General features: G+C 40.5%; 1 protein-coding gene across 2 annotated transcripts in view; it reads right to left on the bottom strand.

Annotated features, from left to right (window-relative positions):
• Positions 1–315: 315 nt before the first annotated feature.
• CCDC150 (coiled-coil domain containing 150) overlaps positions 316–21,782 on the bottom strand; it is a 69,736-nt gene continuing 48,269 nt past the window's right edge. The window contains exons 15-26 of one of the 2 annotated variants that reach the window (XM_045198494.2): positions 18,969–19,076; positions 14,125–14,253; positions 12,855–13,024; positions 11,098–11,191; positions 9,885–10,054; positions 8,572–8,698; positions 5,219–5,413; positions 4,791–4,859; positions 4,542–4,703; positions 3,459–3,545; positions 1,402–1,521; positions 316–1,123 (exon numbers count right to left, since the gene is read on the bottom strand). In XM_045198494.2, the coding sequence (XP_045054429.2) occupies positions 1,010–1,123; positions 1,402–1,521; positions 3,459–3,545; positions 4,542–4,703; positions 4,791–4,859; positions 5,219–5,413; positions 8,572–8,698; positions 9,885–10,054; positions 11,098–11,191; positions 12,855–13,024; positions 14,125–14,253; positions 18,969–19,076 (1,545 nt within the window). In that variant the 3' untranslated portion in view covers positions 316–1,009. The remainder of the gene's footprint in view (positions 1,124–1,401; positions 1,522–3,458; positions 3,546–4,541; positions 4,704–4,790; positions 4,860–5,218; positions 5,414–8,571; positions 8,699–9,884; positions 10,055–11,097; positions 11,192–12,854; positions 13,025–14,124; positions 14,254–18,968; positions 19,077–21,782) is intronic. The other variant, XM_053918898.1, reaches the window with a different exon arrangement.

The raw sequence follows: 21,782 nt of genomic DNA, 5'->3' as shown, positions 1-21,782 counted from the left end.
TGGCCTGGACTCTCTCAAGGCTGTGAGCTGGAGCAACAGGATGACTCCTCTCATCTGCTCCCTTTCTCTCGGGGACCACTGTTCTTTGTGCCATGATGCTCAGTGTCTTAGAAACCGCTGTTTCATATTTTATCGGGTGTTTTTTATAGTTTCAGGTGAAAGTAGATGCCCACAACAGAAGCTACTATACTAGTATTTAATAGACACTAAAAAAATACTACAGAAACACTTTTAAAATATCACAGAAATAAGTTAGCAAATCAGCACAGTAAGTATGCAGTTCTAACTATAAGCTTTACTGGAAATGATCACCAATCTAGCTCTGTAAGGTGCTTTTCTGAAGCTAGCGTTGCCTATACAGCCAATCTAACAAACGCAGTAAGGCAGGTTACACGGGCCCTGGCCAGGTAGCTCGGTTGGTTAGTGTCTCCTGGAGTGGAGCAGACGGCTGCACTGAATAATCTTCTTTGTGTTCATAGCTTCCCTTGGATATTCCCAATCTCTCAGATATCTTACATAAGTAAAAAGATATTAGTCATACTAAAGATGCACTGGTAATTACCCAGCATAGAAGGGTATAAGTTGAAAACACAGTGGAAGAGTTTTTACCATTTCCGGGTGATTCTATTTCCAAAAATTATCTCCTGGATGTCAGACTGGGATAGTTCATGGAAACAAAGTATATCATTTAGTTGCTGTGTCATAAAGTATCTCATTAAATGCTTTTGATAAACTGTACTTAGAAAAATAGCCAAGTATCATGCAACAGCACCTGCTATTGTGCAACAAATTAACATAAATTTATTGGGTGGAAAACAGGGAAAGAAAAAGATAGGGTGGTTCTCTATTGATATCAGAATTCATAAAAGGATAAACTCAGGTCCGAAGTCTTCAGCCCACACACCAAAGACTTCGTGTTCCGATGACTGGAATCAGGCCAGCCCTGGTGGCTGGGCTCCGGGGTCGCGGCGGTGTGGCCGTACACGAAGCTCCTCCTCTGGCAAGGGCGTCACTTTCTCTCTAGATCAGGGTACTTCTTGGGCACATGTCTAAGATTCTGTTTGCTCTCCCACCGATGCAGAACAGACTGGTTGGACATGACATTGTGCCTTTTCGCCGGGTCCTGTTGGAAAGAAACACACCTAACACTGTTCAAAACTAACTGCAGAGCCGTGGGCCTATTTCGTCTTCACATCATTTATTCACGAAGGGAGGTGGTTCTAGTCTGGACAGCTTGGGGGAGGTAGAACTTTTAAGAAAAAAATTTAGTTCATTGCTTTCCTTGCAGTAGTTTAAAGAAATCTACAGATTAGTAAAGAGAATAGCTGGATGAAGACAGAACTTCTATAATTAGAAATCTAAGAATCGCTTAAGACAGCCACGTCTAACTAAATGCCCTACCTCTTCCCGCCACCTGTTTTCCCGGGGAAGCCTCTGTAACCGGTTTTTTGTCAGCTCAAGTTGTAGGCCATCGAACCTGCACTTAAACCAGCGGTGAGCTTCTTCCAGGTTAGCTGTTATCTGAACATATAAATGTTATCATTAAAACTTACAACAAACAGTTAAGTTTTTTGTGTATTAGTTCAAGAGACTTTTTACCTAAGTATTAAAGACCCAAATTCTGACTGGAAGGTCCTTGCAACCTATTTGCATAATACACGTCCTACACATGAGACAGTAATTTCTGAACATGGAGCTCAAGATGAAGGCGGGCCTGCTGCTTCTTATGCCGTTGGTAGTACTTCCTGCATGTGACACAGGCAAGACCGAATCCAGGAGAAAAATAAGAATGAAAATACACGACAACACTGGAAATGAAAATGGTAGTTCAAACCATATTTTGAATTTTATTCTTTAAGACTAAATAATTCTCCAAAGTCCCTAGACTGTGAAGGCAGGATTTTTCTGTTGTGCTTTATGAAAAAATCGAATGAATTAATAAAAAACTGGACCAGCTTATTATATAAGCTGTATACTCTTTATTTCATCATAAAAATACCCTACACTTTACAGAGATTATAAGCAAACATTTCCAAATTCTCTGTTAGACCTGAACAGGTCTGATAGTCTTTGAAGATGAATTGCAATCAGTATTCATTTATCTGACAAACATTTACTGAGGGCTCCCATAGGCCCGGCACTTCTCTAAGTATTTGGGATACTTCAGCATTTTGAAGGGAGAGCTAACAGACGTTTATTTTACATGAAGTACACTTCAAACAGGTCCAGAACGTACCCTCTAGAATGAAAAGTAAAATGACTGGTTTTCCCCCTTTGATTACTTGTTTTGTGACAGCATTTCTGTATTTGATTCTGAAGTCTGCGGGAGTGGCATTTTCTCTCAGCGCTGAGCGCAGGGGCTGTCTGGCTCGCTCACCCCGTGTCTCTATTGCCTGGCGCCTGCCATATACAGGTCCTCAGTAAATGTGCTGCTGGGTCCTTGTCCTGTACTAGGCGGGACACAGTGGAGCTATGACATAGTGAGACGAGAAAGTAGAGCTCCCCTTGTTATTTAACTTTTAGAAAGCTACACAGCTATTTTCCAGGTCTGTTTGTACAGCCTGGTGACAGTGATACTCCCACTCCCCAAACCGGACCGAGCCCTACATTTCTCCGGGACTTTCCCCAGCAGTGGAGGAACAGATGCTGGAAATGGCATCGCACATCCTGTCTCCTCCTGCATGGCGGATGAGAGGACAGCTAACATTTACTGAAACTTACCTATCAGAAAAACGGAGTAGGAGGCATTAACTTCCTGACTCTTATGAACATGGGAACTGATAAGTTAAAGTAAATGCAAGTTCCTTAAGGGCACAGCAGGTGTCACAGCTGGCATTCAAAGTCGGGTTTGTCACAGTCTGTATTTTTTTAGCGTACCATTCTGATAGTCATATTACCATGTAATTTAATAGCTATAAAAGGGAAATATCATGGCCAACTGATAGCAACATCACTGTAATCCCTTAAACTTATTAAGATTCTGTTTCCTTTTCTAGAAAATAGGGGTAGTTATAGTAGAATGATGATTTCAAAGATCTGTTCCAGCTCTAAAAATGTATGATTGTAAATGCCTTCAAGAAAAGCAAATTCAAAAATTAATAGGGCCTACTTTACACTTCTATTTATTGATTGAACAAAGAGCATCCACTTTCACATCAAACAATACTGCATTAAAATCCACACACACGCTGGTCTTCCCGTCTTCTGTTTATTGGGAGGGACTTGGATGCAGGGTTCGCCAACATTTCAGCAGTCTAGCGCCTCTCATCAGGACACACAATCTTGATCTACAAGTGGTGTCTTCTTTATAGTGGAGCCTACTCAGTGAGCTGCGGGTTCTGGCCTGTCGTGCTCCTGACGACTACGTTAACGAAGGAGCTTACACCGACTTGCGTGCTTCAAGGCGGCTGTGTCGGAAGAAACTCGTCTAAGGCTCTATGTCCGTGGTTCTGGCTCACCTGTTCTGATTCCACACTGGCTTCTTTCAGTTTACTCTCTGTCGCCTCTTTACATTTCTTCAGGTGTCTGACAGTTTCTTCTAATTCCTGAAAACATGATCCAAACAGTTCACACAGTCCCAATGTACCTCATTGAACAAAAAAGCTTCAATATTTGTAGTAAGTGAGCAGCCAAATTATGAAACCGTGACTGGGGACACCTAACCTCAGGTGCTACGCAAATACAAGATAGAGCGGTGATTTTCAGTTTACCTACAATGTACATTTGTGTATATGATTACGTATTTTGATTTTGATTTATGGATGCTCCTGAAACAAAGTGATTAACATTGCTTTCCAGAATTGGAGGGATCCTTTTCATAGCAGAGTCTCTGTTGGAAGCTAGAGCTTGATGATCTTATAAAGATCCCTTTTCAGGGATAAAAAGTTATGCCTTTCATTAGGTTGGGAATAGATAAAAGTCCTGTAATGGCAACGGGTGCTTATGAGCTACAGGAAGAACCAAAGGGGTATAAAGTTCCTGAAAAACCATGAAATTCCGTTCACAAATCTCACTTAGTAACTATTACTTTGCATATGTGAGTTTTAGCTGTTCTTTTTTTTTTTTTTTTGAAGATTATATTTACTTTTTGAAGGGAGGGGAAGGGGGAGAGAGAGAGAGAGAGAGGGAAAGAATAATTGATGTGAGAGAGATACATCGATCAGTTGCCTCTGGTATGCACCCTGACAGGGGACAGAACCCACAACCCAGGCATGTGCCGTGACAAGGAATCGAACCTGTGACCTTTTGGTTTGCAGGGCGATGCCCAACCAACTGAGCCACACCAGTCACGGCAGTTTTAGCTGTTCTTTAAAAAAAAAAACCGTATCATTTTTGTTAAGTTAAACATTGTGAAACATGTGCCACAGTTTAAGCTATAGGCTACTTCCTAGATACTATGATTCTAAGAACTTAGTGAAGATAAACAACTTATAAATTTGTTTTCATCTATAGGATCTAGAAAACTTAGGTGCTCTAATGCTGGGTGTTCTGGCACATGCTGTTTGCTGATAGGCTGAGATGAGTCTCAGGAAACCATTTACCTGGCACCGATTCTCCAGCTCCTGCCTTATCTTCCGCTCTGCATCCAGCCGCAGCTCTTGCTGCTTGTTCCGTGCCGAGGTATCGTACTGGCTGCGGGCCAACATCTGCATCTCTTTCTGTAGGTTACTCATTTCAGATACAAATTTCTGGATACTCAATGACTGGCAGGGCACAAAGAGGGGAAACAGTTGGTGTCTAAGTTCAGAATTTTATGTGAATGGTAAACGTAGTTTGTGGAAATCATCTACCTGTTCATAGTTTTTTTTCTGATATTGATCCTTAATTAGCTCCATTTGCCTCAATTCTGTTTCTATTTGCTGAAAGTAAATGTGGAAATAACATAGATCAGTGGAATGGCGGGCTTGCTCTTTGCCTATAGGATGACCAAGTCCCACATGGGATCCACAGCTAACAGCTCCTCCTGGGTTCGCCTTCCCACCCAGCCCACTGACCCTGGCAGAGCAAAGTCCCATACAGCCCCGTGGGAGAGACAGACAAGGAGCTGGAACAAGACACTGGCAGCTAACGAGAAACCAAACATTTACACAGCAGTGTCTGGGCTGGAAGAAGAGATAGTCCCCCCCGAGACAATCTGCCCACTTCCCAGGTGAGGCTGTAATTCCCAAAGAACTGCCTGCCTGGGAAGTGAGGGGAGACATACGGTCTCTCATACAACCTTCATCCTCTCTACGTTCTGAGCATTATTCGCCTTAGCTGACAAGTGGAGCTTAATTTGGGCCTTTTGATTCTTTATTTTCTCTTTGCTACTGTTCAGTAGCTTTTCTAGCTCTGTAAGTTTCTGCCGCAGCTCTCGGTTGGTACGGGACACTTCCACTGATCTGAAGTTGGCTTCATCAAGGGCTTTCTTCAGCTATGGAACACAAGGGAAAATTAGAACATTTTTACCTTCCATTTAGTGAGAAAAGCGTATGTGTGTAGCTTTGTCCCCATATTTTGTTTTCTTTAAACCTTTCTTTTAAAAGGGAGGGTAAGTGAGGTAATAATAATGTCCGAATAAGTAGATTAGTGGAGGAACATTAAGTGATTTTCATAATTTTTAACACTAAAGAATACAATCTTTCTTAGGACAGATAAATAATGTAAATATAGGTTCAACATTTGCTCTTTTAACAGCGTGGATTTGGGGTCAGACCTGAGTTCAAATTTCAGCTCACCAATCACTAACTAATTTTGGGTGATTAACTTTCCTAAGACTCAGGTTTATCACTAAAAAGGAGTGTGAAGAGCCTACTTCATAGGATTCACTTAACAGTTCAATAAGACCAAGTTCGGAAGGAGTGAAGAGCCTGGCACACACTTGCTCCGTGATCATTACCCTGCTTTAAGTGTTTCTCTTCCTTCCTGTCACTTGTGACCCCATGTCTGGAGAAGTGAAAATAAATTACATGGTAGTTTACATAAATATTTCTCAGCTATTAACTATCATTGTGTGTATTTTTACAATACTGCCTTTTGTTTTGAAAGAAACTTGTCTGGTGGAAAAATAGCATAGTGATTACTGTTAAAAACAGCAGGCCCAAAATGGAGTCACTTATGCTCCATCACCAAACTGAGACTGAATTCCAGTTTCAGCTCTCCCAGAAATGGACTCCTGAACCACTCAATCAGAGTCACCTCATCAACACTAGCTGGATATTCTTCCTGGTAGACCCCTGTTATAATCCTAAAAGATAGTAACTTTGCAATAACCAACCTGCTTTCCCGCCAAGTATAAATTCCTTGTTCCTGCTCTCTTCTTCTCATTTTGTATAGCTTCTTGTAGCTTTCTATCTGCTAGATTGGATACTGCCCAATTCGAATTGACCTCAAATCAACATTTAAAAGATAAACTAAGGCATATTAAAATTTTTAACAGTTCTGATGTCAGAAGAAGGAACTGAGGGAGACCCCTGATAGCCTCCAGGAACAATCAGCAACCAGGCCAAGTTACCCATGAGCCCCCTGAGCTCCCTGTTTTCTCGATGCGTCTGGAGGTCAGAGGCACAGGTAGGCCGCTCTCAGACCCTAGCTCTGCAGCTTTCGCGCTACAGGCTTCCTGACTCCATGGCAGCGTTCCTTGTTTCCAGACTGGGTCCGACTTCAGCTGGACTTGAGTCCAGGGTGAGGCCTCAGGTGACTGAAACTTGGTTTAAAGCCTGAACAAGCAGGTTAGCCTTACCAGAGATAATCTGGATTCACAGTGGCCAAGTGGAGAACTTTTAGCTAGGGAAGCTCATCTGTTTACAAGGTGCTCCAAAGAAAAAGGGGTCTCAGCCTAGCGCTCACCAGAAAGGGTAGAGGGAACATTATTTTTCCTCCTCCGTGGCTTCTGGTGGCCAGGATGAGACCTGCTGGGACACCCCACTCACTTCAGAGCCTACAGACAGGATCCTGGGAAAACGGGCAGAAGCTGGAAATAGGTGCGAATTCTTAACCGAAGTCTGCTATCCCAGATCTCCACCTGTGGGGCCTGGTTCTGGAGAAGGTAAAATTTCACATCGTCCCTTCCTCTCCAAATGCAGATTGGTAGGCAAAACCATCTGTAAGAATTAGATCCTTGAATTGCTTCCAGGTATCCATTGGTGGTTAACCCTTTCTCACCAGGGACAACTATTGCCTCCTTGTTTGTCTCACTTTGTGTCCCAAGAACTGGGCTCGGCAACTGTCAGGTTGGGGGCTCACAAAGCACGGCCGCACAGAAATGTGGGCTCCACTCGGCTCTCTAGGGCGGGCAGGGATGTGGGTTGTACTCCCTTTGCTGCTAGGCTCTTAGTGACTGTCGCCAGATCTCAGAGGAGTTATCCTACTTTCTTTCTTTTGGTGGCTGTGGATTTTGGGAGGATAGTATCTTTTGTGCTTTTTGGGGGGATATTGACTGCTTGTCCTATCCTGGCTGAAATCTGGCAAAATATTTGAAAGGTACACTGTAATTGCTAAATGTACCAAATTTGGCAAATTAAAGACGAGCAACCCCAACCAAGTCTTAGAATTATTTTAATTCCTCCCTCGCCTTTGCTCACGATACAACATTTAGTGTCTGTCTGATGATTTTTTTCTATTAAAATGACTGTTTTTTAACTCTTCTCTATTTTCAACAGAACTACTTTGCTTAGACCAACTATCTAAAGTCCAAAGTAACTGTTCTAGCTTTCTTGGGCCTTTGCGTCTCCAGTTCCTCTTCACTCCTGCCTACCCTCCACTGCTCCAAGACCACCCTTCCTAAAATTGTGCTCATCCCATTGCCTCCACCCACCCCACCCCTACCTTTCTCGGAAACCCACAGTGCTCCATTTTTGCCTACGAGTTCCCATCCAACATTCTGGTAGTCAAGGCCATGGCTGGTCCCACCCAGGCTAGCCACTCTTTCTCAAACATGCCGCTGTCTCTGCTCTGATCAAGAGAGAGATATTCTTTTCATTTGCTCACACGCCCTGTTCATTGTTACTAAGCTTTGTTCGCCCTCTCACACTGGACGTCTGTCAGCTCCTCCAGTCTCAATCCAGCTTCCCTTCTTTTATCACACAACTTGCCTATAAAACAAACTTTCCCTAACTTTAAATTCCCTCAAAATTGTACACAGCCTCTAGCTATCCAAGGAAAGTCCTCTGATGCTTTCAATATTTGTCTCATGGAAAAAGTACAAATCACAACTAAACAAGGGTCACTTAGCACGCTCAGAGCTATGGACCATGTATCTTCTGCTTTCACCTGTGCCTCTCGGGATGCTAGTGAAGTGACCCGAGGAGACAGCTGATTTGATATGCATCTCTGATGACAGTCTGCTTATTCCTCCCTCCCACTCAGTTATCACTCTCTGATGGAAAAACTCTCATCAAGGCTTCCTTCACTGGGCAGAGAATTGTGTATAAGAAACTTTTTTTGTGTCAGTTTACAAACAGCAGAGAGGGCTCCGTTGCATCTGGCTTGCTGGTTGGTCGAGGGGGAGTAGAAGAGCCAAAGACTAACTGCATCCAACAGCCAGTGCGGGTCTGCAAAGGCATTCAGCTAGAGAGAAACCCGGCTCCATACCTCAGCCATCTCCCGCTGTGTGGCTTTCTTCGCAGTGTCTCTCTCAGTTTGAAACTGCTTCCTCAGAGTCTCTACGCGTTCAGCATGCAGTTCTGCTTCCATTTTAGATTCCTCAGCTATCTGTTCTCTGTTTTGAAAAAGACAGATAATAATAATCACTTTTAGAAGGTGAGGAGGTAAGAAAGACCTGGAGGGGAATGTGCAACTTTCCAAAAGGTGAGTGATTAATAAATGTGATCAGTCACCACATGAACCTCACTGATGTGGAGCTCATTAAAAGGAGGAAAGAAAGCATTACCTGTAGCATTAAAAAAAGTTACTCAATATAAAGAGACTCAACTAAAAGAGTGAAACACATACTCTTGTCTTAACCAATAATGAATGGTCTTGAGCCAGCAACACTACCCCCAGAATATAAAATTTGCAGAGATCACAAATATGAAAAATACCTTTTCTGCTTTAGCTTATACCTGCCTCCTGTGTCTACATGTTCACCATCTGAAAGGAATAAAGACCTGCGTGCACACTGCATCTCCCTGGGGTATACACTTCCGTGGAATGCTACCGATATCTAAGTCACATTTACCTACGTACAGTTTAAGACAAAACTTGAGGGCCTTCACCTGAACTTGATGGGTTTGACCTGACTAATCTCAGGCCAAAACTGACAACAGTGGTTTAGCATCTGCTTAGATGGAGTCACCCCACTCCTGGATGGGAATAACCCGTCCAGGCTCCTGTTATTCCTTTTCCAAATCATGCTTTTATTTATTTTATTTTATTTTTTAGGATTTTATTTATTTTTAGAGAGAGGGGAAGGGAGGGGAGGAAGAGGGGAAGTGAAACATCAATGTGTGGATGCCTCTTGTGCACCCTCTACTGAGGACCTGGCCTGCAACCCAGGCATGTGCCCTGACTGGGAATCGAACCAGTATGACACTTTGGTTCAAGGGCCACACTCAATCCACTGAGCTACACCAGCCAGGGCCCCAAATCATGCTTCTGAAGGACACATAGGCTTTTGATAGACAAGGTTTGGCAGAAACATGCAAAAAACATTCTAACCAGTATCTGTTCAATCTCGGTTTAATCTTTGTGCAGAGGAGGAGCTTGACACTACGTGAGTTGATAACGAGCACACCCCGGACAGCTAATAATCTGCTGCTGCTCAGCTATTCCCGGGTCCTTACCGTGGCTCTGTTGGGAGTACTGGTTCAGTAGGAGAAAAGGGTTTAAAATGGTTTATGTGAATAAACCAAACTTCCTGTCCCAGAGGCTCTTCCCTAATTTCATTATGACTATACTGCCCTTACTTAAAGGTTTCCAAATTCTGTAGCTCAAGGTCTTTTTTCTCCAGTTTCTCCTGGGCATGGTCAAGCTTTGTTTGCAGATGATTATTTGTCTGGAGAGCTTGCTCTAGGCTCATTGCCAGTTTCCTGTTGTCTTCTCTAGTTACATCTAGAGCTTTCTGCAGAGGCTCCATCTGAAAGAGAGAAGAGGGCTTTTAATTCCACTGTAACAGATGCAAAAAGTCCACAACACTGTACAGTCACTCCTCCTCCAGCAAGTGCCACTGAAACAATAATTAGTTGGAAACAGAACCAGGAATCTCTCCAGATGCCTGGAATATATATGTGAGAACTTATTGTAAATATCGTTTTGGAGACTCTTAGAAGGCAAATGGGAAGGGTATGCTCCACTGGTCACTAGTGGGCTTTGGAAAATAAAGCCAACTTAATTTATTCTAATTTTTCAATGTTTACAGTAATTACATTACCCCTCCTGATCCTATGACCTTCTGGCCTCACTGCCTACAGAGATAAGAACTGGCAATTATGTCTTGTATATCCTTCCAGGAAAAAAAAAAGTATTTATATAAACTATCCATGTGTATTTTATACACATGCTGATGTGTAGGTACATTTTCATGTGTGCATACACCTGTGAGCACACGCGAGTATGTGTGTGCTTCTTGTAGTGGGCTCACTCTAGCTACTTCTAAAAAAAAATTGATTTTAGAGAGGGAGCAAAAGGGGGTGAGAGGGGGAGAGGGGGAGAGAGAGAGAGAGAGCGAGCACGAAACATCGATTTGTTATTCCCTTTATTCACGCAGTCATTGGTTGATTCTTGTATGTGTCCTGACCAGGGATCAAACCCGCAACCTTGGCGTGTGGGGACAATGCTCTAACCAACTGAGCCACCCTGCCAGGGCTCTAGCTGCTTCGACTGAAGGTACCGTTATTCTCCAAGCCCTTCAACTTCTTCAGTCAGTTATGCATTAATAAATGAAAAGAATGTGAACCATATAAGACAAAAAGCATTAGGCATAATTTTTGTCCTGGTTTCCTAATAGATGATCCACTGTAAGATTGCACACCCATTTCCTATGTGTGAATATGTCACTGTCCAAAACTCAGACTTGAATGAAAAGGAAATTTACCTGATTGTTTTACTCCATTTTTCCACAATGGCAACATCCCAGTAAAACCAAACACTTCAGCGTTATTAGTAACAACCTGGCTGTACCTCACTGCTGTGCTGGGCATCCACGACGAGCATCCTGGCCTGCCACTGGTCCACCTCTGCTTCCAGCTTCTGCACTCTCTGCTGATTCAGAGCCCTACAAGTGCAAGCACAGGAAGAGGGGCTGGAGACAGAGTCATCTAGGAATGATGCCGCTGAGAGTCACAGGGCACTTTCCTTCCAAGCTCGAATGGCATATGTAGTAGGTTACAGATGCTCAGAATATCTGGGAGTTGGCAGGTGACAATTAGTAGCCTCTGTTTCTGGTTAAGAAATGAAGACTCCTGCGAATTAAAAACTTGGGCCATCTATGGGACAAGTCTGACTTGATACATTTATTTAGCCAGAGATTTTCAACCAGTGCGCCACAAGGATTTTTAAAACACCCAGTACCTGACTATTTAGTCAGAGGCACTGACCTCTTTTCCTTAGGTTGTCAAATAAAAAAATGACAACAGCCAACACAACAATAGCTGTCCAGTGTGAATGAATCAAAATTATACCTATTATTTTTCAAATCAGGAAAAATAGAATATAATTTTTGGTATGCTACAGAATTTTAATAATTAGTTTGTGCTATGAGGTAGAAAAAGGTTGAAAATTGCTGCATTATGCTATCAATACATGTCAAAAACTAACAGGCTGGTAATTTATAATATTATATAATAGATAAATTGCTATAAATTTTATATTGGTGAATATGTATTGGTATGAATACTGAATATATACAGGGTCTGGCACAAATAATGCCCCTTTTTATTACATAAAAATCTTTTATTATAAATCATAAGCATGTAATTCTGTAACATAACAATATCACACTCAAGCACACCATATGACGTTTTAGGTGAAATGTTCAAATTGCTCTCCATCTCGTGTGAGACATTCATGTACCCACCAACCACACTCACTGGCGTTACTTCTGCCGGACCCTGTGTATATATTCACTGAACACACACACACGCACATATATTCACTAGTACAGAAATGTATCACCTCTGTATGGATTGGCTTAATGTCGAAATTTCTGCTTCTAAATACAACAGTTACCTAGAATTTTATTGTGAATGGTAAACAATATTTTTATTACCTTCCCCTTGAATTTTCTCTTTTGGTGCACTTAAAATATGTAACAAATATAAATACAATGAATATGAAACTTGTTCTCTCATAACAGAGGCAATACACACCACTAACACACACAAATATATTTTAGAGGACTTATTATATACAATATATTTTAGAGGCCTTATTAAACTCAGACTCTTTGTTCATTAACCTGAAAGGAAAACTTTTATGTAATTTTTGAAACAGTCAAAGCAGTTTACTTATAAAACATGGTTAGATGTATTTCTCAGAATGATTCATCTAAAATAATTATTAATCTTTAAGTAGGATGCTAGTAAATAGATAATTCAAACTAAAGTAGGCACTTAGCTTCAATTATCTTGACAACTATAATTCTGCAGATCCAAGGGTAAGTTGAAAAGTGTAGAAAACAGCAAGGATAAAATGTAGATCACATGAATTTCTAGAATGCATATTCCTTTACATCGCTACAAAAAATATAAGAATTTTGAATTTCTAAAAATATTAATTTCTAATTCCAGACTTTTCATAACTTTAAACTCATCATTTAAACATTAGTTTTCTGCAAAGGAAGGCCTATAAAGTGACTTGGTTTCTTGACTTCACACTGCTCCTTACTATAGTGCAGCAGAAAAATACAAGTACAAAGACAGAAAAATAATCTCCAGTACCTTTCTTTCTTGAGGCCTGCAATCTCTGAATCCCTCCGCCCAAGCTCTATTTGTACTTTTTCCAGAGCACCTTGCATCTTACTGTGAGAAGCCAGCACATTCTCCAACATGATGGTAACTTTGCAGTTGTCTTCCTTAGCTTCTGCCAACTGTCGCTGAAAGTTTCCCACCTAATGGAAAATGAGACCAGACAAAGACATTTGATTCTCTCCAGTTTTTCTGCTGCTGCTGAGTCCACTGCTTCTAGGTAAGGAGTGTGGAAATCAGGCATGGCAGAGTGCTAAGAGAGATAAGTAAAGTGTATTTTATTTTGGTGAGTTATTGTGACTTCAAGAAAAAGAAAACTAGACCCTGAACCCATGGATCCCATGGAGAACTCTGAAGTGCTTCCCAACTACTGGCGTGTCTCGGTGTGTATTAGTAATGAGAGACACTGGGGTCAACAGCTTCTTAGGCTAGACGTGGTCTCAGACAGGCCTGCTCTGGCCCTTGTCAGCTATCGTATGATGGGAGCAGAAGAGGAGAGCACGTCTGAAGCTCATCAGAATTATCTCAGGGTTAAAGGCCATAAGAGAAAGTGGTAGCTGCTGCAAAATTATGTAACTCACAGCCCTCTTCAGTGAGGCAAAACCTAGCAACTGCTGTCAAGGAGAAGTTTGGGATGTGACCTCTGTTTTCACTAAGTACACACACCGTTTAAGTAGAAAGCACTTCGTGATTTAATTTAACATGAACTAATAGCAGTTACTATCATGTTATATAGCATAAGCACAAGATCAGATGTGTTTCACCAGAAAAAAATTAGAATTTTTTCTTTTGATTATTTCGTTAATGTTTTTTCATCTTTTTAATGTGTTTTTTAAAGATTTTATTTATTTATTTATTTTTAGAGAGGGGAAGGAAGGGAGAAAGAGAGGGAGAGAAACATCAGTGTGTGGTTGCCTCTCATACGCCCCTACTGGGGACCTGGCCCGCAACCCAGTCACGTGCCCTGACTGGGAATTGAATCCACGACTCTGGCTCACAATCCACTGAGCCACAACAGCCAGGGTCCTTTTGATAATTTTAAGACAGGAAGTTGAAAAAATTGGGAGTTAAATGATGCCTTTTTAAAGTGCTTCTAAAATTTTCTTTAGAAAAAAATTCTCATCTGAATCAATACTCATTGTTTCTTACTAAAGGTAAAAAGTAACGAAGCAGTACGGCCTGGGAAAGCTTACCTGAGCGCCTCACCCCAGTAGCAGGCCTTCTGAGAGGACTGACGCCTTACCTTCTTGTTCTCCCTGTCCTCCAAAGCCTCCAGGTCCCCTTTCAATTTCTGACTCTCTTTCAGCGCTGCGTCACGACACTTCACGGCTTGTGAGAGCTCCTCTTCGTTCTTTTCTAGGATGGATTTTACCTTAGTAGAAAAAAAGGAACAATAAATGACTTTTCGAAAGCACAGTAAATCAACAATTAGAGTAAGACACTGCAATTTAGGAACCAAACTTAAAATGCTCAATTAAATATGCTTATTTACTGTTAGCTTTAAATAAAACCAGCTTTATTAGCTATTTTTCCCTTTAAAGACAACTCCAACACAAAAACAAATTTGTGTGAACAAACACAAGCACACCTAACATTGGCCAGTCTTCATGGAAGTACAGAGTAAGGGAGAAGGCAGATGAGACTGCGAAGACACGCCCACACGTCTATGTAACTTCACCCCGTGCACACTGTCTGTGCCCGTCGCCACCACCCAGATGCAGGACTGGTCCTTCACCACCAACACCTCTCCTGTGCTACTTCTTTGCATTCGCACCCTCCCCCAACCCATCCCCTGTGCCCTGAGAAGCACTAACTTGTTCTCTAACTCCATAGTTGGGTCATGTCAACAATGTTATTTTAAACAATTTAACTTTTGTATAAGTAATATTCACATTTTTAATAGCTTTACTGAGGTACATCTGACATACAATGAGCTGTGTATACTTAAAAGTGTACAATTTTGATGTATATATAAACTCAAAACAATAAGATAATGAGTATGTAATCATCATCCCCAAATTTTCCCTATGCTTCTCTGTAATCTCCCTTCCGTCTCTTCCTGTTGCTACACCTGCACCCAAGGCAACCCCTGATCTGTTTTCTGTCACAATAGTTATTTTCTAGATTTTCATATAGATGAAATCATATAGTTGTACACTTTTTCCTGAACGGCTTCTTTCACTCAGCATAACTGAGACTCATTGAATCTTTTGCGTGTATCAACAGTCCATTCCTTTGTGCAGAACAATATTCTATCGTATGGATATACCACAGTTACTTATCCATTCACCTGCTGGACACTTGAGTGGCTTCCAGCTTCCAGCTATTACAAACGGAGCTGCTGGGAACACTGTGTACGAGTCTTTGTGCAGACATGTGTTTTCATTGATCTTTGGTAGCTACTTAGGAGTAAAATGCCTGGCCTATGAGCCAGTTTCACATTTAAAGAAACTACAAGTTATTTTCCACAATGGTCATACCACTTTACATTCTCTCAACAGTGTATGAGAATTCCAGCTGCTCCGCATCCACACTAACACTTGGTACGATCAGTTTCTCAAATTTCAGACATCCTAGAGTTGTGTGGTAGCAACTCATTGTGGTTTTAATTTGCATTTCCCTAATGGCTGATGTTTAACATATTAAGTGCTTATATACCATCCATATACCTTTTTTTGATGAGCTATCTGTTCAATACTTTGTCCATTCTTTTTATTGGGTTTTCTTCTTAATGAGTTTTGAGAGTTTTTAATACATCCTGGAGACAAGACCTTTATCAGACATGTGATTTGCAAGTGTTTTCTCGAAGTCCACAGCCTACCTCTTTATTCTCTTACGATGTCTTTGAAGAGCATAAGCTATCAATTTATCTCTTTTTAATGGACTGTGCTCTTTATGTCAAATCAAAAAAACCTTTGTGTAATCCAAGATCGCAAAAATTTTCACGTATGTTTTCTTCTAGAAGGTTTTGTAGTTTCAGGTTTTACCTTGAGGGCTCTGATCCATTTTGTGTTTCTATACATGATATGAAGTAGAGCTGAAAAGTTTTTGATTGTTTTTGAATGTGGGTATCTGATTGTGCTCCATCACCATTTGTTAAAAAGAACCATCACTTGTCTACTTTCATTTTTGTTGAAAATGAAATGTTCATAAAATTAATTATTTTGAATAGATAGCGTGTTTATTTTATTCTTAGGCACTAAAGGGTAGAGTGAAATCTCCCAGTCACCCAGTCTTTCATCAAAAATAATATTGCCAATTTACTGTGATTCATTTTAGAGATTCTATGCATCACGAGTACATATATGTGTGTATATGTCTATTTATACACACAGACATATATAGTTGACCCTTGAACAACATGAGTTTGAACTGCACAGGCTATATAACCTACATATCGACTATCTATCTACAAGCAGTGTTCCAAACCATGGCTAAACCATCATTTATTTAGCCAGTTTCTTGTGATGGAATTTTGGTTGCTTCCTGTCTGTTGCTATTAATAAACAATACTTGAGTAAGTGACCTCGTAATTATGTCATATGTACAAGCTAGTATATCTCTAGGAAAAAGTCTTAGAAGTACAACTGTGGGGTAAAGTCACAGATATTGTCAAATTGCCTTCCATATGAACTACTGGTTTATACTCCCAACAGCAACAAAGAACAGTGTCTTTTCTCCACATCTTCCTCAACATTATTACACTTCCTTCGAACTTTTCACCTTCAATACTTAAACTTTTTCTTAAGGATCCAAGAATAGTACAAAGGATGACAATTAGGTTCTGAAAACCTTTTTTTTTTTTTTTTAAGAAAAGAAAGAATATAGTTGACCACTGAACAGCACATGTTTGAATTGTACACACATTATTTTCAATACGCACCTGTACTGGTTTTGATGCACAGTTGGGAGTCTCCGAGGATGTGGGGGGCCGACTACATGCACTGATCGGTGCCATTTTATACAGGGGACTTGAGCATTTGTGGATTTTGGGAATTTGTGGAAGATCTTGGAGCCAATGCCCCATGGACACCAAGGGACAACTTAAGTGTTGGAAAAAACACAATTACATGCAGGCTTTCGATTGCGCAGGGGGTTGATACTTCTATCTCATACGTTGTTCAGGGGCCCACTGTACAGTTTTTACAATTCTAGTGTTTCTAAGACACACACACACACACACACACATACACGAATGAAAAGGCTACTAGCAAACATGTTTACAGAGAGGACCAAATGGTAGTCAACTCTAAAAGACAAGCTGTAGTACTTTCAAAGTAAGTATCAAGCAAAGAGTGATGCTCTAAAACGTTTCCTTTGGAAAATATTTTCTGATGTTCAAGTTTTTAGGGCATTAATGTATTTCTCTCTTGAAATCAGGCTTTACCCGTACATCTCAATTTGAACATTAAGATTAGTAAGTAGACATTTTGAATTAAAAAAAATCAAAATTAAATTTTAGGAAATCTCAATGGTTCCTACTAAGTTAAATCTGGTATTTTCTATGTCCCAAACCAAAAATTATGTGACAGCCAGGATGATGGTTTCGATCTGTATCACCAGTTTTCCCTGTTTGTGAAGAACCTAATTTCCTGTTGTTACTCCTAACTGCAAACATCATCTTTCTGGATTGTTACTACTACTCTTCATTGTATAAACCTGAAATTTCCTTATTATTTAATCTGTAGTCTTCACTTACCAAATCCCGCTTAAGAAAATTTGGTGGCTCATCATTATTACATGGTCTTGAGGCAAGAATGTCTATTTTACCTTCCAGTCTTCCCTCCATGGTTTTAATAGCATTCAAAAGAGTCTTTAGAGAGATTCTAGAGTCGCCGATCTCCTGAGAAGATCTCACAGAAGTCAGGGTAGGTGCAAAGGTCACCCGGCGAGTAGAGTTTGGAATAACACTGGGTAAACCAACGGATGAAGTTCTTTCCTTTATAATGGGTCTAGAGCTTTCAGGGAATTTTGAAGATGCAGGCCTCTCTGGAGATTTCCTTCTTCTTGGAGGCATCACCAGTTAAAAACAACAAAGCCAACTAAACCTAGAGTTACTGTCAAAGAATGTTCCTCTTACTGGAAGGAACAACACAATGCTCTAAATGAAGCGCGATGGAAAATGCAATTTGAGAATGTGTTCTGTTGCTTTCAGAATGAAGAGATCACACTGCAAAGTAGGTCCTAGTGAAGAAGCAGACCTTAAATGGAAGTCCCTGCTGGACAGCGTATCTAATGAGGCCCTCTTTACCAGTACAGTCAGATGGTTAGAACCCTACCAGAATTCCATTTGGAGACACATTCTCGTTCCTTGGTTACCAAGGGTACACATATACAAATGTTAAAGGTACAGAAGTTACACATACTTGTAGAGTGGCAAAGATTAAAAAAAAAAACCAACTATATACATGGTAAATTTGTAAATCATTGAAATGAATCACTTTCTTTCAGTAACACATTCCTGGATTATTTTCCTCACAAAATGTTTTATATTTCTTATTTATCTAACTTTATTCATTTGTTAAAACATTACATGACCTACAAAGGGCTTTCAATCTCAAAAGTCACCGTGCTGACAAGCTGGCACCTGCTCTACTAATAGCTCTTTGAAGTACGCAGTCTGTTGCAGATGGATCTTGATGCCTGTAATTCAAAAATCAAAGATACTTGTTCCTCACGTCTGCCAGAACTTTTAAGACTCAAATTTGAAAACCACTGCCTCTATGAAAGCACTTCTCCATGCTTCCATTGTAATGTGCTTCCTATGAATGCTTATAACACAATCTGTTTTGCTTCTCAAAGGCGTACTTTCTATTCTATAATAAGGCATATTGAGCACATTTCTGAACCTCAAATTAGAGTGCAGGCAAGCTGAATGTTCCAATCCTGCTTCAGGCATCTTTATGAATTCCTCTATGACTCAGCCGAACCTTGTACCTATGGGGTGTTTAAAAAGTGCTTGTTGAATTAAGTGAGAGAATATTAATTATTCTGGGATTGTATGGTAAGGCAGGGATAAAAGGCATCAATTTCTTAAAAACTAATTAAAACAATTTAAAGCAATGTGTTTGTAGCTATTAATCACACCTGAGTATATTTGCCCTCCAGAGCCTTATTCAACTTCCGCAGATGATCATTCTGTGAACGGGTTTCGGTGAAAGAATGTAGCTGTTCTTCTAGCTGTTTAACTTTTATCTAGGGGAAAAACAGAATAATAAAAATAAGCCTCATTAATAAAATATATATATTTATATACTCCAAAAGGAAAAAAGATATCACAAGTTTTTAAGTATATTTTATTGATTATGCTATTAGTTTTCCCAATTTTCCCCCCTTTATCTTTCCCCCACCCTGTATGCCCCAACCCTCCATCCTTCCACCCCCTTATTCATGTCCATGGATCATACATAGAAGTTCTCTGACTTCTCTGTTTACTATACCATTCATAACCTCTCCCTGTCTATTTTATGCCTGCCAATTATGCTTCTTATTCCCTGTACCTTCCCCCCCATCCTTCCCCTCCCCCTCCCCACTGAAAACTCACTATGTGATCTCCATTTCTCTGATTCTGTCCCTGTTCTAGTTGTTTGCTTGGTTTTTGTTTTCATTTTTTTTAGGTTCAGTTGTTGATAGTTGTGAGTTTGTTGTCATTTTATTGTTCATAGTTTTTGATTTTCTTCTATTCCTTAGGTAAGTCCCTTTAACATTGCATATAATAAGGGCTTGGTGATGATGAACTCCTTTAACTTGACCTTATCTGGGAAGCACTTTATCTGCCCTTCCATCCTAAATGATAGCTTTGCTGGATAGAGTAATCTTGGATGTAGGTCCTTGTCTTTCATGACTTCAAATAGCTTTTTCCAGCGCCTTCTTGCCTACAAGATTTCTTTTGAGAAATCAGCTGATAGCCTTATGGGCACTCCTTTGTAGGTAACTCTCTCCTTTCCTTTTGCTGCTTTTAAGATTCTCTATCTTTAATCTCAGGTAACTAAATGATGATGTGCCTTGGTGTGTTCCTCTCTGGGTCCAATTTCTTTGGGATTCTCTGGGCTTCCTGGAAGTCTATTTCCTTTGCCGGATTGGAGAAGTTGTCCTTCATTATTTTTTCACATAAGTTTTCAATTTCTTGCTCTTCCTCTTCTCCTTCTGGAACCCCTGTGATTCAGATATTGTAACATTTAAAGTTGTCCCACAGTTTCCCAAGCCTCTTCTCATTTTTTTGAATTCTCATTTCTTCCCTCTGTTCCGGTTGGATGGGTATCTGTTCCAAATCATTGATTTGAGTCCTGGTTTCCTCCCTGTCACTATTGGTTCCCTGTATATTTTGCTTTATTTCACTTTGGGTAGCCTTCATTTGTTCCTTCATTTTGCGACTGAGCTCAATCAGTTCTGTGAGCATCCAGATTACCAGTGTTTTGAACTCTGCATCAGAGGTGTCAATCTCTTTGTCGCTTAGCTCTTTTTCTCGAGTTTTGATCTGCTCTTTCATTTGGGCCATATGTCTTTGTCTTGGTGCGCCTGTTATGTTGTAAGGGGGTGGGGCCTTAGGTACTTACCAGGGCGGGGCAACCCACATCACTGGGTTGTGGCACTGTCTGTGGGGGAGGGGCCCCAGGGGGAACTATGTGACTCACTCACTCCACTCTAGCCCCACTTTCCAATGAACTCTCTCGTGTGAGACTGAGAGTTTCTCCCATGGTAACAACCCCCACCATAGTTTACAGCTAGCTTTGAGTCTTAGTTTCCCATCCAGCCAGCCCTGCTTTGCCCACTTGGTCTGCCACCTTGCTGCAAGTCCTCTTCGCCCAACTGCCCGTTTCCACCCCTCCTGCCCTACTTCCAGTCTGAGTGAATGTTTCTTTAACTCCTTGGTTGTTGGAGTTCCATGCAGTTTGATTTTCTGGCACTTCTGATTGTTTATTGTTTTTAGATTGGTTGTTATCCTTCTTTTGGTTGTGTGAGGAAGCAAAGTGTTTCACCTACAAGTCCATCTTGGCCAGAACCAAGATGTCAAAAGTTTTGCAAAAAAAATTATACAGAGAACCCTTAAAACTTGTAAAAGCAATCCTAAGGTTTTCTAATCATGTGCAGAATATTATTTCCACTCAAATACAGCTATTTCAACAGCTAAAAGTAAGCTACATCCACTTACATGTACAGGGATAACTGACTTGGTCTCTACTGCTCATGGAAACTCCAAATTAACATGAGTCATGAGTAAAACAGCGTTTGTAGGCAATAAATTTACATTTTGAAGGAATTGTGGTATCCAGTATTTAAAAACATCTTCTGAATGTGGATAATTAGAATTGTCAACATGCAAGGAGGAGACAGTCTTGTGTTTTTACTGACACAATTACAAAAGTTGAATATACGGAAGTACACAGTGAATTATATTTTAAAACTAACTCATAAAAATGACTAGTCACATCTTTGTCTTTAAAGAAAATTATCATTTGGGGAGAGAAAAATCATTAATATTTACTTACAAACCTCCAAATTGTATGTTTTTCTACATTTCCCCCCTCTTATTCCCAACTCTCTCATACGAATCAACAACTAACATTACTTGAGCCTATATTTGAATCAAGAAAAATTTCATACAAAATTTTTAATTTAAATCCACTTTTTCCTCTCTTGATATCTTCTTGTTTCCTACCTGTGGAGGGTAAATACCCCTTGGCTGCAGCTACTGGACATTTTCAAGAACTGTTAAAATTTAAGTGCCAGTAGGTGCTTTTGAGAGGCTCCATAGAACACATCTTGTCTTAGGAAATATCTATTGTTCCAGCAGCAGGATTATTCTCTCTCTCACATCTGCTGTTTCTGTTGCTCTTTTCCACAGTGTACAGTATTAAAACACGTGCTGTGGCACCCCAAAGCCATTAATAAAAATCAGTC

The sequence above is a fragment of the Desmodus rotundus genome, chromosome 2 (assembly GCF_022682495.2).
Source record: "Desmodus rotundus isolate HL8 chromosome 2, HLdesRot8A.1, whole genome shotgun sequence".
NCBI lineage: Eukaryota > Metazoa > Chordata > Mammalia > Chiroptera > Phyllostomidae > Desmodus > Desmodus rotundus.
Note: the sequence above shows the minus strand (reverse complement) of the source record. Positions and strands in the feature narration are given on the sequence as shown.